Source organism: Fundulus heteroclitus, unplaced genomic scaffold, assembly GCF_011125445.2.
Source record: "Fundulus heteroclitus isolate FHET01 unplaced genomic scaffold, MU-UCD_Fhet_4.1 scaffold_82, whole genome shotgun sequence".
NCBI lineage: Eukaryota > Metazoa > Chordata > Actinopteri > Cyprinodontiformes > Fundulidae > Fundulus > Fundulus heteroclitus.
Window position 1 is genome coordinate 455,570 of NW_023397274.1, and position 15,830 is coordinate 471,399.

Genomic DNA, 15,830 nt, shown 5'->3' on the forward strand with positions numbered 1-15,830 from the left:
GCTTCAACTGGAAGATTCTGGCTCGCTCTGGTTTTCTCCTTTCTGTGTTTAAATGTTGAAAATTTAAGAAGAAAATTGGCCTTCACTCTTCACTTTTTTTTTTAAGACTACAACCTTTCACCTTTTTAGATTTGGAGTTGAGATTTTGTATGTGCATGTGAGTGTTTGTGTCCTAACCTGCACGCTCTCTTGTCATGATTTGTGTTTTTCTTAATGCACATTCTTGCTGGAGGGAATTTTGGATCATACCACATTTCTCCCCTTCTTTCTTGGCTTTAATTCTTTTCCATGTACCATTTTCTTTTCCCACAGAATGAAGAAGAGACAAACACCAAGTTAGTACTGTGATTGATAACATGCTTGCTGCTGTAGCTTGTGATTATAGCCTCCACATCTTGCTGGGTTATGATTATATTAAGGCATGCTTGCACCTCTTTGAGCTAAGCCTTCACAAACCTCACCGGCTAACGTGAGAAGTAAAAACCTACCAGTAAATAAATAATCTACAACCTCACTGGACGCTGTTTGGAAGGACGATCTCAGGTGGTTATTCATGCACTTTGGAGCATCTGTGTTTTGGATCCAGCTCTGCACCTGGCTGGCTTATCTGCAGCCACCATCAGTTTAGTGGAGGCTGAGTCAGTGTCTGTATATTAAGCTTTGACTAAGAATAACCCGTAGCGTTCATGTTCTGCCTTAGAGACACACAGTGAAACATGATGCACATGTTTGACCTGCTGTGGTTAAACCTGCTCACTGTTTGAGAGAGACTGGGGATAATATGGATGCAGACGCTGAAAATAAGTAGCACAGCATCATTGTTTTCAGACATTGAAAGAACATTACTACCACCTTGTGGTGCGTCACTGACTCACACTTTACGGATTGTGTTAATGTCCTGTTCCAGTTTGGTTGATGTGACACGTTTAACTTTTTCAGAAGATTTTTTTTTTTTTTTATTTTGTAAGTGCATTTTACACAATTTAATTTTCAAGATAAGGCTCACTCTTTTACTCCTAGTTTCTTTCTAATAGTAAGCCTAATTCCTAAATCTGTTTTTCCTCTCTCGCTTTTTTCTGTTTGTGTCTTCTTCTGTACTTTTTCCTCCTCAACATACTTTCCCTCTTCATCTGCAGAGCTCCTCCTCCAACTTCACCTAGGAGGTAATTATCTGGTCTGATCGCTGCTTGGCCATGTTATGTTTCTACAAGCTGCACATTTTTTGTTTTCTTTGACCTTGATGGCGAACACTTTATGCCATCAGATACACTGTTGCTCTGTAGAGATGCACTGGTCATGCTTTTCCTCCCCTGGATTTCAATTATTGTATTTTCTTTCCTAAATAAGGACTGTAACTTAGGGAGAGTTGTGTGATTTCAGTCTCTGGCCAATCGATTGGTGCATCTCTGATGTTGGAACCAGTGTTGTGCTTTATGTGACATCTGCAACCTCTGGCAAAAAATACAGAAGTCATTATTTTTTGTTACAGACTGATCAAATAATTAGACTCTAAATAATAGAGACTTAATACTTTTAATAGGCTGTTTTACAGTAAAAATATTATGTATGTCCAGCTTTTGGAACCGGAGTCAAGAGGCTGAATTACCTCCTCCTTATGCACTGAAGCTCTGCATTGTCCTGCTTATGACCCAGTGACGTTATTCAGGGCTGTTGACGCAGGGATGCATCTAACAGTTGCAGGACACCGGCCCTTGATCTATATGAAAACTACTTAAGAAATTTATCAAACAACTGGTGTTATCGTTTTGTCTGATGCCAATTTATTTTCCCTTTTGCGGTACAGGAAAGCTGGTGTGGAGCTTGAAAAGAGTGCGTCCCCTCTGAGCGAGGCCAGCAAGAAACGTCTGATTGAAGACACGGAGGACTGGCACCCTCGGACCGGTACCTCCCAGTCTCGCTCCTTCCGCATCCTTGCACAGATGACCGGCACAGAGAACGGTGAGCACCAGCTCAGTGGACATTTTGAAATGAGTTATTATACTACTGTGCGGCAACTGTATTCTAAGACCAGGGGACATTTTCAAATGTTTTTGCCTTTTGGAGTAACTTCCTGATGTTTTTCTCTTCCCTTTTCTTTGATTGGGGATTAGATTCAATGGTTTGTTTTTATTTTTATTACAATCTCTAGGAACTCCTTCAAGGTAGTTTGAAAACTATTTCAACCTACTAACCACTTGAAGCTCATCGAGAAAGTATCAAGAATCCTTTGATTGTCCAATTATCCTTTTATAATTATATATGTATTAGAGTCATCATAACTAACCCTAACCCTACAGTATGTTCATTACTTTCTTGGTGAATATTGTGATCAACTGTATCAAATGCAGCACTGACATCTAACAGGACAAGTACAGGCACAAGTCTATTATCTGAGGCCATGAGAATATCATTAGTGACTTTCACCAGAGCTGTTTCAGTTCTATAATGAGCTCTGAAGCCTGACTGAAACTCTTCAAACAGGTCATTACTGTGCAAATGTTAACATACTTGATTAGAAGCTACTTTCTCAAGAATTTTAGATAACAAAAGAAGATTAGATTTAGGTCTGTAATTCATTAAGTCATCTTGATCAAGAGAAAGTTTACGTAAATGTTTAATAACAGCTACTTTAAAAGCCTGTGTTACATATCCATTTCCTAAGGATGGGTTAATAATGTCAAAAATGGAGGCATTGAGCAAAGGGAATACTTCCTTAAATAACTTGGTTGGGATCGGGTCTAATACAAGTTGAAGGTTTAGATGAAGCTAAAACTTTAGGTAGCTCAGAAAGCTCTACTGCGTATCAACAGCTCAAACACTGTTCAGGTTCTAAAGATTCCTCCAACGATGCCTCACTTACCGAGGACGATGTAATCATGATTGGGAGGATGCCAATGATTTTATTTTTAATAGAATACATTTTATTTATGAAGAATCCCATGAAGTCATTACTGCTAAGAGCTAAGGGAATGGATAGATCTACAGAGCCATGACTCTGTACTAGCTGATTTAATTGATTCTGTAAAAATAAATGCCATCAAACACGTTCCTCTTATTTACTGAAAGAGGCAGCAAATGCTGTATGTGCTGGGTATATTACATTCTTCGGTGAGAGTGAATAAAAGGGTTATTCCAGAAATTGTTTAGAGCAGTGTACTTTAGTTTAATAAGTTGGTTGTAGAGAGGACCACTCATAGGGAAGTGCAGAAAATGATTCCACATGTTTTAATAAGTGGAGTGGAGGCCTTGTGGCTTTAGAGCAGGGTGCTTATGTCCTATGAAGGCTGCAGGTTCCCAGTTTGAATCCCACAGACTTACACTCTGGGTCCCCAAGCAAAACCCTTAGGTCCAGAATGCTCCTCAGGCGTTGCACAGTGGCAGGACAGTGAATTGGCACTATATAAATAAAATACCTATGGGATGGGTTAAACATGGAGGATACATTTTATTTGAATGTGCAAAGGTTGCAATGAACTGATATTGTTCCAAATGTACAAAGACTGGCCAAAATGACAAAGATTCAGTCTATGATCAGATCCAGAGTGATCAAAGAAACTCAACAGAAACCTTTAAGTAACAAAAAGAAGCATATTATTGCAGTATGCAAAACTTTGCTTGCATTTTTTAATTGATTTTTTTTTTTAAATAAAGAAATAATTTATTAATGACCCTTTCCATTACCAGTCAAAAGTCTGGACTCACATTTGTCATTCAATGGATTTTCCTTATTTTTATTACTTTCTACATTGCAGATACATAGGGAAGACATCAACATTGTGACATATATAAATAAATAAAAAGGATTCTTGATACTCTCTCGATGAGCTTCATGAGGTTAGTCGGCTGAAATGGTTTTTAAACTTCCTTGAAGGAGTTCTTAAGGGTAGTAATAAAAACAAGCCATTGAATGAGAAGGTGAATTCAAACTTTTAACTGGTAGTGTTGATCTGGGTTTTCATTAATAAAAATCAAAGGAAAAGTGTCAGAAACAACATGTTATTTTGAATGAGAAGTTCACTTTTTGGAGACAAGGTTTTTGTTGGACGGTGATGATATCAAAGGCCGAGCTATTGCGGAGAAGTCCCTACAAAATCCCGTTGCTGGAAAAAATACATTTTACTGAAGGGGTTAAAATTCGCCAAAGAGACACGTTTATCAGCCGTCCTACAAACACTAAATTCAAATAGTTCAGAAATACTTGAAGAGGGACTATTTCAATATGTTGATGAGGCAATGCCATTAGAAGAAAACTGCCCCAACACACCAGTAAGTGACAAATGTCTTGGTTTCAGACCACAAGATTAATGTCATGGTGTTGCTAGCCCAATCGGCAGGCTTCAATCTACTGCTAAGCTTGTGGGGTGACATCAGACGTAATGTCTGTGAGGCCAAATCAAGTAATTGTGGACTGGACTGTTCACTGGGCATGAAGTTGGTAATCACCATGCAACACTGATGTAAAGCAGACCTCAGTGGCACTTCTCAGAGATTGCAAAGATAAAGACACTGTTCCTTTTCCTGTCATTCTTTATCTTGATATTAGATTTGATAATGTCTAACAGAATGTAAATGGGTCCAAATGTATTTCCCTGATTGGGAATAAAGCTGTTGTAAGAACATGGACCTTTATATCCTTTTTAAAAAATGTTGCTATTATTTTGAACTCGACTGTTTGTGCTGCTGTAGGTGAATGCGTTGAGAGAAAAAAAGAGTAATATTTCTGGTAACTCACTTAACCATAGTGAGAGATTTGCTCTTAATATCTGACAAAAACAAATCATTCCTGGGTTTTAACGATACACTGAAACACATATGAGAGCAGTGGCCAGTTTACACAGATTTTTGTTAATGAATGAATGAATGAATGAATGAATGAATATATATCATTTTGCATATAGGCTGAGTATTTACTTTTGCATAATGTTTTAAACTTACCGCCGTTTTTTTTGTTTTTTTTTCACTCTTGCAGAACACATGCCAGAGAATGGAAAAAAGTAAGTTGTACTTTTAATAGACTCATACATGCTAATATGATATATGTGCTGATATATTGTGCAAAACAGGAAAATCATTTTGGCTAAAATATTTGTTAAAATTTTATCTGAATTTTAGGAGATTAAAATAAGGTTGATTTATGCTTAAATACGTATTGTATTTAAGCATATCTGACAGAGGAAGGTCGCATCAACAGTTTTGTGGTTTTCACTGTTGTTCTAAGAGTAAAATCTGATTAAATCAGGAACTAATTGGTAAATGCTGTTCACAACAAGGCAGTCATTTCATTAGTTTCTTGCTTTCTCGTATACAGACCATAAAGAGACCTTTCCCTAAGTCAGTTGTTTTAGAGATGGCCTCTGTGCTGCCTTTGCTTTTCCTCATTTTGATTTCTATTTCTTTTTCTATAATCTGTTGTTTCTTGCTACCTTAACTATCCAACTGTTCTTCCCTGTTTCTCCTCTTCTTTTCTTTTTATTTCCTCTCTTTGTGCAACTCAGAGTGAGCAAAGTGGATCCAGAGGTTGTGGGACACAAGTACAACAAGCTGAGAGACTGGCATCATGGTGTGTCAGCCCGAGTGCTAAATGTTCAGTAGTAAAGGGTTTGCTTTGTCTAATGTTTTCTGAGGTTTTTGACCATAGTCCGTAGCTTCGTTTTACACACCAGTATTGCTGTGATTTGAGAGAGAGAATGTTAAAATGGATAAAATGGCAAATCAATGACGCCCATACTGTTTTATCTGAAAATCGTTATTTCATGTAAATCTGATGCATGCTTACAAGCAAATGTCTACACTTGCAGCCACCATCAGTTTAGTGGAGTAGATCATTTTTGCAGTGTGCACATTCTGTAAATTAGAGCTTCTATTATTTTCTGTTTATGTTCCTGTATTTTCTGATTTTCTGTGTTTTTCACTTCTACGCTGTCATTTTGTCATCTATATTCTGAATAAACTTCTTCTTTTTCTGCTTTCTTCTGATTTCCTTGTCTTACATTTCTTCTTTTAACTTTGTATAGGAAAGAGATGTGCTTGAGTTAGTGAAAAGATCAGTTGATTATGTTTATGAAATAATATTGAACCATATGGTCTTCAGACAGTAAAGCAAAGAAAGGTGGTAAAAGGAAAGATGATAAACTTCATTACAGGGAGTCGCTCTTGTTTTAAAATGTATTTAATACTAAACAAGCTAACCAGCAATAGAGTTCTGTCTTCATTCTTGTAAAATGCTGACAAATATTTAAAGGGGGGCTTGCCATATAACATATTCCTCTGTGAATACTGCCATGTCCGCCACACATAACGTAAAGATGACAACTGCATGATAAAATAGTTTTGGTGTGCCAGCCCAAAAATTAGCGTCATGCTTCATCTGGATACTTCAGTATATTTACTGAATTCTGAGTGCAATTATATATAATTTGAAGTTATAGACCAACACAAAATATTGCATGATTGTGAAGAGTAAGGAGAACGATTCCTTTTACAAATGCAAAAAACCAAGATGTGGTTTATTTTATAGTCTTTGGTTCCGAGTGAATATTTGTTCCGCCACATTTCGTAGCGATTGCAGATATTTTGGGGATTATGTTTCTACCAGCTTTGCAAGGCTAAAGAATGAAACTTTTTGCCTTTTCATCTTTTTAAGGCAGCTCAGTCCAGCAGGATGGAGAGTGTCAGTGAACATCAGTTTTGAAGTCCTGCCGCAGAATGGCTTGGGGATTTAAAATTGTACTTTGACTGGGCCGTTCTGACATGAATATGCTTTGATCTAAAACGTCCCATTCTAGCTCTGGCTGAATGATGGTGGTCACTGTGTTCAGAAGTGAATCTCTGGCCCAGTCTTGAGTCTGTTGTAACTTTGAACAATTTTTCTTCCTATACAATCTTTTATTCTGCTCCATTCATCTTGTTCTTCCTCTCCCTGCTGAAGAAATGTAGACTCCATAGTATGATGCTGTGCCATTACAATGTACACAGTGGTGATTGTATATGAACAACATTATGTATGCAGAGATTCAATCACAAACAAACTCAATTTACTGATTAGATGACCACTGAAGGCTCTGTTACACAGAATTGTATTAAGAAGTATCTGATTAGAGGGGCTTAATATAACTATGCCAAATATCGGAAGGGTTTTCAGTTTTAAAAAAAGTTTTTTTTTATGTATTTTTAGCATCAAAGCTTGGAAGGCATCATATCCATGTGTAATATAGCTTGTAATTTTTGTAGTACTTTTTGCCTGCATTGAAAGAATCCAACCTGTATCCAGTCTGCATTAAACTGAATCCTATTGGTTTATTTTGGTGTTGCCGTATACAATTACTCAGTTAGGATGCAGGAGTATCAAACTGTCAAGCGTATTAAGTGTTTGTTTTGTGTTCAATGAAAGTCGTGTATATGGATTTGTCTTTATAACTCTGTATCTGTTTTGTAGAGAAGCAGTTGACAAAAGCACTCCCTCTGTTTACACATCACCTGCTGCAAAAACCTATTCCAATTCTGCAGCAGCACCCAGGAATGGCAGTGTTGTCTCTGGTGCTACATTTAAGACTCCTTCTGCTCAGAACAAAGCCTCCTTCCAACCTGGAGGTCTTTCAGGTACGGTAACATACTGACAATCCTCACCTCCCTACTACTATGCACTGGCAGGAAGTTTGGACTTTGCTGCTGCTTCCTTCAGCCTGTAGAGGGCAGTCTAATCCTTTTAAATCACTCCTACTCAGCTATAACATTTATAGCACGTTTAATACCTGACACTAAGCCTTTTAAGATTATGGGCTCTATAAAAACGGGAGGTATTCGCTTAATGAGCTCAGATTATTGGCTTTCCCCAAGATCCCCTCAGTCAAATAGATTGTTAAAGTGAGAATTATGGATTTTATTTTGTGTGAAAACGGCTCATGAAATGCTGCCATCCCTGCCACGAGACCTAGAGCCAGCCAGTGCAAATATTTGCTCGAAGGCATCCATCATTATTAGTAATACTAATAACAAGTGTGCCCTCATACACGAACAGATGCACTGTGTTTCCCTGCCGTGTTTAGAGAATCTGCAGAAAAAGGGGATGGGAAGTTCAACAGCACTAAACAGGTTCTATCGTACTGACATATAAATGCTTTACTTATACAAATACGGGCATTAAGTTTGGATTTAAGTTGGCTTTACATAAATATATTTTCTGTTTTAAGGAAAAATGTGAGCTGCATCTACTCCACCCCTGGTTAAGATGTGTAAAAAAACAAACTCAAAATAACATTTGTTTAATTGCAGCAGCATCAGACACCAAACATTTTTGCCACAGTTCTTGCTTTAAGCTTTGGGGATCCTCCAAAGGCACATTAATAGTCAAACGTTTCTCTATTTTCCTCACTTTTTTCTTCACTACTTCAGGATTACCTAAGGTGGGAGCAGGTCCCTCATTTGGGAAAATAGTCAGTCCTGCTCAGAAAGGACCCGACCGTCCCACTCCGCAGCCGCATCCCGAGGATCTGAACTCTCTGGTGCAGCGTGCCGAGCACATCCCTGCTGGTACCCGCACCCCGATGTGCTGCAAATGCAACAAAGTCATCAGGTACACCAAGAGAGCTGATGTACACCTGTAACATTTAAACTGGTATTCTGGTAAAAGTTTTAGTTTTGAATAATCTGTTTCTGATCTCTCCTCCAAGGGGCCCTTTCCTCGTGGCCATGGGCATGTCCTGGCACCCTGAGGAATTCAACTGCGCTCACTGCCGCTCCTCCCTGGTAGAAACGGGATTTGTTGAAGAGAATAACCAGGTGTACTGTGTGCATTGCTACGAGCAGTTCTTTGCTCCCACCTGTGCCAGCTGCAACCAGAAGATCCTTGGGGTAGGTGTAAAAAAACAAACAAAGGAAAAAAGTCCTGCTTCATCTGATTATTGTAAATTCCATCATCTGTCTCCACATGTTTAGTACCTAAAGATGTCCAAAAACAGGTGTATTTTGGTGTATATGAATTTAAATTCATATTTAGTTGTAGAAAAACCTGAACATGAAAAAACATGTTAGATTTTTTTTTTTCCCCATCATGGTCACATTGTTGGTTCTGCTGGTAAAGATGAATAAATGCATGTTTTATTGCAACATCATCTCAACCCAAAATGGCATCAAAAATCCAACTTCTAACTTCTCTTCATATATTCAGTGTGGGCAAAAATAAAAAACACCCGGAGAAATGATTCTTTAACAGATTCTGTGATTGTACCACTGCTAGACTTTGTCCAACCACTTTTCACCAGTAGGACATTACAATGTTTTCGTCTATAATAATTCACATAGTTGCATCATTAAGGCGAAGGGAATCTTTGACCGTTCCTCTTGGCACAGTTTTTCTACATCATGCAGAGTCCTGGGTCCTCTGTTATGCTCTCTTCGCTTCTGCACCTCCCACAGACTTTCTACAGGATTTAAATCCGGGGACAGAAACGGACATGGCAGAAGGTTATTTTGCATCTGATGAACCATTTCTGTGCTGCTTTGGTCAATAGTTTGTTTCACGACCACTAATTTTAAGTTTACTGGTAAACCAAATAGTTATCAAGTCTTGGTGTTTCCAATAGTCCATCATGTCCTGCACTCCAGCAAGGCTTCCTGGGCCATAAGAAACCTGAAGAGAAAGAGATTGACAGCATCACAGATCCTCCACCATCCTTAACAGTAGCAAAGAGGTGCCTTTCCACATATGATGTATTGCCAAACATAACCGCTTGTCTGCCTTCAAACACACACAGGAACTTGAGTCACATGTCCAATAGTTATGCCACATGGTTTAATACGATGTCCACTCAGTCCTTGTAGCTATTACTGTCAATTTTTCTCAGAAGGCTTTCCATGAGGTTTAAGACTGTTTATGGTTTCTATTGGGAGGACAGAGTAGTTGGACTACACTGCTCTGTTTCTAACATAAGGCCAAAATAAAAGGAACATTTATATTGAATAAACTTACTTAGTTTATTGTTGCTAGCGCGTATGCCAGGCGCGGGCTGCCTTACATGCATCCTCTTCTAGTTTAGACAGGTAGTAACATAGTGTGCTATAATGCTCCGAATATCTATTGAGCGGAGCAGCTTTGTTGCTAATAAACGTCGTACTTACACATTTTAAGATTTTTGAGCATAAAATCGGTCAGTAAGCACAAGTACGGTAATCATATATAAGGCGCATTGGAATATAAGCCGCATTGGATTATAAAGCGCATTGGATTATAAGGCGCATTTAAATATAAGGCGGCACATAATTTTTTGAGAAAATTTAAAGATTTTAAGTGTGCCTTTTGGTCCGAAAAGTACGGTACTCAAAATGTTTTTAAGTGTTCTTTTTGTGAGATCATGCAACTGCAAAGAAAAAATAAAATCTATTTTATATTTATTTTACAAATCTTTACCAGGGAAGCATAGAACACAACTGTCTTCAGTGCTATATCATATAATGTATGACATATAGTCATACTTATTTTGTTACACCTTCACCTTCTGTCACAACAAAATTGATTGTTTGATGTTGAGCAGGCTCTTATGGGTGAGTTACTGAAAGGTGTTGCATGCATTTAAGCAGATTTATTGAATAAGTCTAAGGAAACTATGTGAACCTCTGTTTTCCTGTAGTTTGAAGCTTTGTTTATAAAAGAAGGCATTCAGTAAATGTTTTGAATTGTTCTAAAAACACACCCTGAACTTCATGAGTCGCTTCTCTTGCCTTTTCGTTCCCCCTGCAGGAAGTAATGAACGCCCTGAAGCAGACATGGCACGTGTCCTGCTTTGTCTGCGCTGCCTGCCACCAGCCAATCAGAGGCAACACGTTCCACATGGAGGATGGACAGCCGTACTGTGAAAGGGGTACAGAGAACACCCACTAATGCTGAACCAGGGAAATCCTTGTGTATTACCTCAGACTAATGTTTTTTAATGATCAAACAGACTACTACACCATGTTTGGGACCAACTGCCATGGCTGCGACTTCCCAATTGAAGCCGGAGACAAGTTCCTGGAGGCTCTGGGGTTCACCTGGCATGACACTTGTTTTGTGTGTGCGGTAAGTCCGGCAAGAATCATTTTTAGCTGGTAATAAACTGGTAAATCCTACTTCTAACTGCAAATACCACTTCTGTATATACGTTTGATTTTCTCCACAGGTTTGCACCGCAAGCCTGGAAGGGCAGCCTTTCTTCTCCAAGAAGGACAAGCCTTTGTGCAAGAAACATGCTCACTCTGTCAACATCTGATCTTGCTCTATGGATGTAGATCAAATAGGACAAAGTGCAGGATTTTATTGGATTTTAGATTTTAGAACAGCTGAACAAAGAGAAACCTGGTCTACCAGTTTGTGAATTCTGGTAACATAACAGTTAATGAAACAATTCACTATGCTGTCAATTTTCATTCTTTTTTTCTATTTTTGGATTGCTTTTCTAATTGCTTATAGTAATTCTTTGGATAATATTTTGAGTAGATTTCAATCTACTGTTGCCATTTGGGCGAGTAGCTTTGATAATACAGAATCAGAGAGAGTACTGATTGTGGTGTATTTGTTTTACCCAGAAAACATGTAGTGACCTACTGAACTTTTTAGGGTGTCATTAGAAAACACTTTGGTGTTGAAAGCTATGTCTGGCAAAGTAAGGCTACTGCAAGATTTGAAAATCAGGATTATTTAATGTTAAGTAGAAAACATATTTATGAGTAAGCCAATATGTTCTCTAAGCTTAACGGGAAGTGTTATTTGTATCATGGTATATATATATTTTCTTAATTTAAAGTTATACATTACCACTAGATAAATGCAGTGGTTGATGTGCAAAAGTGTCCACATAAAATATTGTGCAGGTTTGTTAATGAATTTTGTATTTTTTTTGTTTTTTGTAGTCAGTAATGATTAAACAGATTTCATCAGCGAACTATTTGGATGATTGTAATGTGTTGTGTTTATGTAATGTGCATAAACTGTTTTCAGTCTGTGGCTTTCATTAAAATGCTTCTTTCTCGAAATGTTCATTTTTCAGTAATCGTGCCATTTCAGGCGGGAAGTTGATTTTAGGTGAATTTGCTTGATAAAATAAAGTGTTTTTAATGTGTACCTCACAAGGTGAACTGGTTATTTAGGTTTAAAGGTGCCATGACATCACTGGATAAACCAGCCGTTGTATTTGATATTGCTGCATATGTAAAAACATAACGTCAGCTTGAATACCCCCACAGGAAACAATCTTCAGTAAAGTCCCCATAAACAAACTTCAGCCACTCTGATTCTCTCGTCCTGCGGGAGTGAGTGGAACCTTTAACCATTTTTTGAGCACCCTTGGACATATGAGCTCACCTTTTTAGTGACCACAGTGAAGTTAGTGTGAGGTTAAATATGGGATATTAGCGCTCCGCAGCTTCAGTGGTGACATCTCCTGTTCGAGCCGATAGGAGGAGGCTGATCTGGGGCTGCCGCTCCGCCACCTTCCTCCTCTCAAGTACAGCAATCAGACATGCTAGCACGACTTAAAGTTGGTGCATCAACTGGGGGGAGGAAGGAAAAGCTGTTTGCTTGATGGTTTGTGCTCTGACTGGAGAATATGAGTTACAAAGGATGACAACCCATTTTTGGGCAAAGCAACAAAGCTCACTGCTCTTGAGCAGGTCCTGGTATTCATTTTTGACATTTGCATGGTCTCATCAGTGCACAATAGATCATATTGTACCCCCAAAACTTCAGAAAAAGAAAATTTGTTGTCATGGCTTCTTTAATATTAAAAAAAATAACATCTTTTGTCCCCTCAACTTAACTGTTTCGAAATAGTGGGAACATGCTTTTTGTGTTTAATTGAAGTCCAAGTACTGCAGAAATTAAGAGCGAAGTAATGTGACTTTTTTTTTCATACCGGTTTAAGTTGTCTCCAAAGATGATGGCCCCAAGAAAATGAGTTTTTGCAAATTTTAAGTGTTGGGAAAACGACAAGCTTGACAACTATGTTAACAGTCTGAATCTGTCTGAAAACAGGCCTCACAAACAGCGTGTCCCCCTTTGTGTGGTGGAGTGACCCCCACCTGCAAAGCTGCCTACTCTCCTGAACCTTCCCGGCCCCATCCTTTGGGCCGAGTGGGCCGGCAACCCAGAGAAGCTCCACGCTGGGCGTTTGATGGAGCGCAGAAGAGTGTGTGAAGTGCACTGACCCATTCACATCGCTCACCATGCGCTCAGGCCTCAGAATAGGCTGACTTCTCATATGTAGCACACGGCTTTGCGCAAATCAGAAGTGACGGTTACAGGACTGGTGGAGTGGGGGAGGTGGATTCTGGGGGCCTCAGTTCCCACCCAGTCAGACCTTAAGAGGGCACAGGTGGTTGGTGGGTGGTTGTTGTTGGTTTATTCTTATGTCAACACATTTTTTTGTTTCTGTTTTTTCCTCTTTATGCTCAGTCTGGAATGTTGCAAAGAAATATTCTTGTTCCTAAAACTCTTTTTGTGCTTTTGTTCTAGCAAGCTTGATCCGTTCTGTCTAATTCCTAATTGTTTAACTTGTTACATGCGTAAATATTTCCCCACGGGAATTTGTGCCTGCAGTTCTACGCTTTCTCCCATAGTTTAGTGCGGGTCCACTTGCTTGTGCTGGATTAGTGTGAATTTGCCAAAGCTGAGGCTGTGCCTGGAGGTGTGAGCTCTAATCGCCTCTAATCACCTGACGTGTGATGGCCTGATCCCTGTCGGAGAGCCGAAAGTGTTCCCATTTCCAAGCCTCACAGGCTCGGATGAGCAGCTTAATATGATTCAGACGACATATGAACTCTAAAACCACAAACCACAATCTTGGCTGCAGATTAATGTACTGCTTTTGGAGTTCAAAAACATCTGTATGCAACGTCAGATCAATATTTACACTAAGATGAAAAAGGGTTGGGAGAGCTTGAAACCTTTTTCTGTTTCAGTTATTGCATATTGTTGGATATTTCAACTAGAGTTATGATTTGGTAGTTTCTATTTGTACTTCAGTGATGGAATTTCTGAGATTCATGATCAAGAGGTTTAGTTCATTACTGTGAATGCAGTAGGCATTCACAGTTATTGAGATCCTCCTTCGCGTTTTTACTGTTTAAAGTTTGATTCGCTTCTCCTCCTACAGTTTTTGTCCGATTTCAACCATTCAACTTTTAAACTATTCAGCTTCTTCTGGAATCGATGGCTATATCTTTTTGTACTTTTAACTTTTCAACTTTTTAAAATATTCAGCTTTTTCTGCAAATTTTCACCTTTTTTTTCTCCCATAGGAAATTAATGTAATTCACTAAAATTCCGCTTACTTCAGCTGCTTTTTGACAGCTTACTGCTTCAGCCTACTTTCAGCTAGAAACGCCATTCAACTTTTAAAATGTAGTGATATCTTTCAGCTATTATGGTGTATTTCAGCTTTTTCATATCTTTTACTATTTTCATATAGTACCTCCTTGAAATAATTTTGGCTTTTCAAGAAATTCAGCAAATAACATGCGTTGCTATGGTCGTCAAGGAGGCAGTTATATAGTGCACACTCTAGAAATTCAACAAATTCTTCTTCTCCGAACAACTTCTTCTCACTCGCTCAATTTTCAACCTATCCACATACATTATACATCAAAACGTAGGGATTTTTGTCTGGATTCAGGAAATGTAACCCTCAGTGGTGTAGCATTTATAGTTTTTTCACAAATCACCTCAGACTGCCAACAAGTCCAAACCCTTGTCATTCATTTCCAATGGAGCGATTGTGAAAAATGACACCTTTAAATCCCAAACAACACATGTTTTCAAATCATCGCTACTCCTAAACCGTTTAATGTACAGGCATCAGACTTTCACACATTCAAGTCCAGGCCCTTCTGGCACTCACAAAAAATGAATTTTGTGGAAAACTGTTACGGTTTGGCCGCAGGCACAATTTGTTCGGGAGTAGCAAATGTGCAAAATCCTGAAAACGCTTTGGACTTCCATCCCCCCAAATGATCCACTTTTTTACATCGTCGCCATGCCTACACCGATTTTTGTACAAACATAAATATGAGCACCATAGTCCTCAAATCCCTGCTGATACTCACGGTAAAATAATTATTTTGAAATATCTTATACTTTTTCAGCTAGAGCGATTTGTTCAGGACCCGTTTTGGAGGATTTCTGCATTTCCATAAAAATCCCGTTTGTATTATAATTTTTTACGCCTTTATTAAAATATTTCTAGCAAAACCGGATAACTTGTATTCTTCTTCTATCCGTTACGAAATAAACGCAGAAAAAATTACGTCTCTACCATTTACGGATCAGGAGATATAAAGTGTTGTGCGAGGCAAGGTTCTGCATTATAATCCAATGGACAGAGTCTGACGCAAAGTGTCTGCACTTCGGTAGAATGGCCAGCTGCAGGCGTGAGTTTCCATGACGACAGAACTCTTCTGGCCTGCGGTTACTACAGGTCAGGGACAGGCTCTATTGGGATAGAATGGCAACTTTCGACACCCATTGCAGTTGCTGTGATGAATGTAGAAATCTGAAATTCGCACAGTCTCTTCCTCTTAACATTTTAAATTTTCCAAGTGATTATCAGGCATGTGTGAAATTTCTGTCACTTTTTGGATTCCACATGCTTTCCTATTGGGCCTCTGACTCCAACAGGACCTGGCAGGATGCCCAGACATGACACCCCCCCCCCCCCCCCCCCCCCCCCCGGCCTAAACAGCACCACCCACCTGTGGGAAATGGCACTACACACCATTTTGGTCAAATGTTGAGTTCTGGCCCCAGATTTGGTGAGGCTGAGTTGCTAGAGGAGGCCGATCTCACCCATGAACTTTGGTGACGT

The 15,830-nt window shown here is 39.0% G+C and overlaps 1 protein-coding gene across 3 annotated transcripts in view; it reads left to right on the forward strand.

The window, feature by feature from the left end:
- The window catches only part of pdlim5b (PDZ and LIM domain 5b), a 46,835-nt gene extending 34,829 nt beyond the window's left edge, over positions 1-12,006 (forward strand). Inside the window, exons 5-14 of one of the 3 annotated variants that reach the window (XM_036134456.1) lie at positions 313-335; positions 1,137-1,163; positions 1,805-1,959; positions 4,970-4,994; positions 7,436-7,599; positions 8,392-8,572; positions 8,670-8,850; positions 10,736-10,856; positions 10,938-11,053; positions 11,154-12,006. In XM_036134456.1, the coding sequence (XP_035990349.1) occupies positions 313-335; positions 1,137-1,163; positions 1,805-1,959; positions 4,970-4,994; positions 7,436-7,599; positions 8,392-8,572; positions 8,670-8,850; positions 10,736-10,856; positions 10,938-11,053; positions 11,154-11,243 (1,083 nt within the window). In that variant the 3' untranslated portion in view covers positions 11,244-12,006. The remainder of the gene's footprint in view (positions 1-312; positions 336-1,136; positions 1,164-1,804; positions 1,960-4,969; positions 4,995-7,435; positions 7,600-8,391; positions 8,573-8,669; positions 8,851-10,735; positions 10,857-10,937; positions 11,054-11,153) is intronic. The other 2 variants (XM_036134454.1, XM_036134455.1) reach the window with 2 other exon arrangements.
- The last annotated feature ends 3,824 nt before the right edge of the window (positions 12,007-15,830 follow it).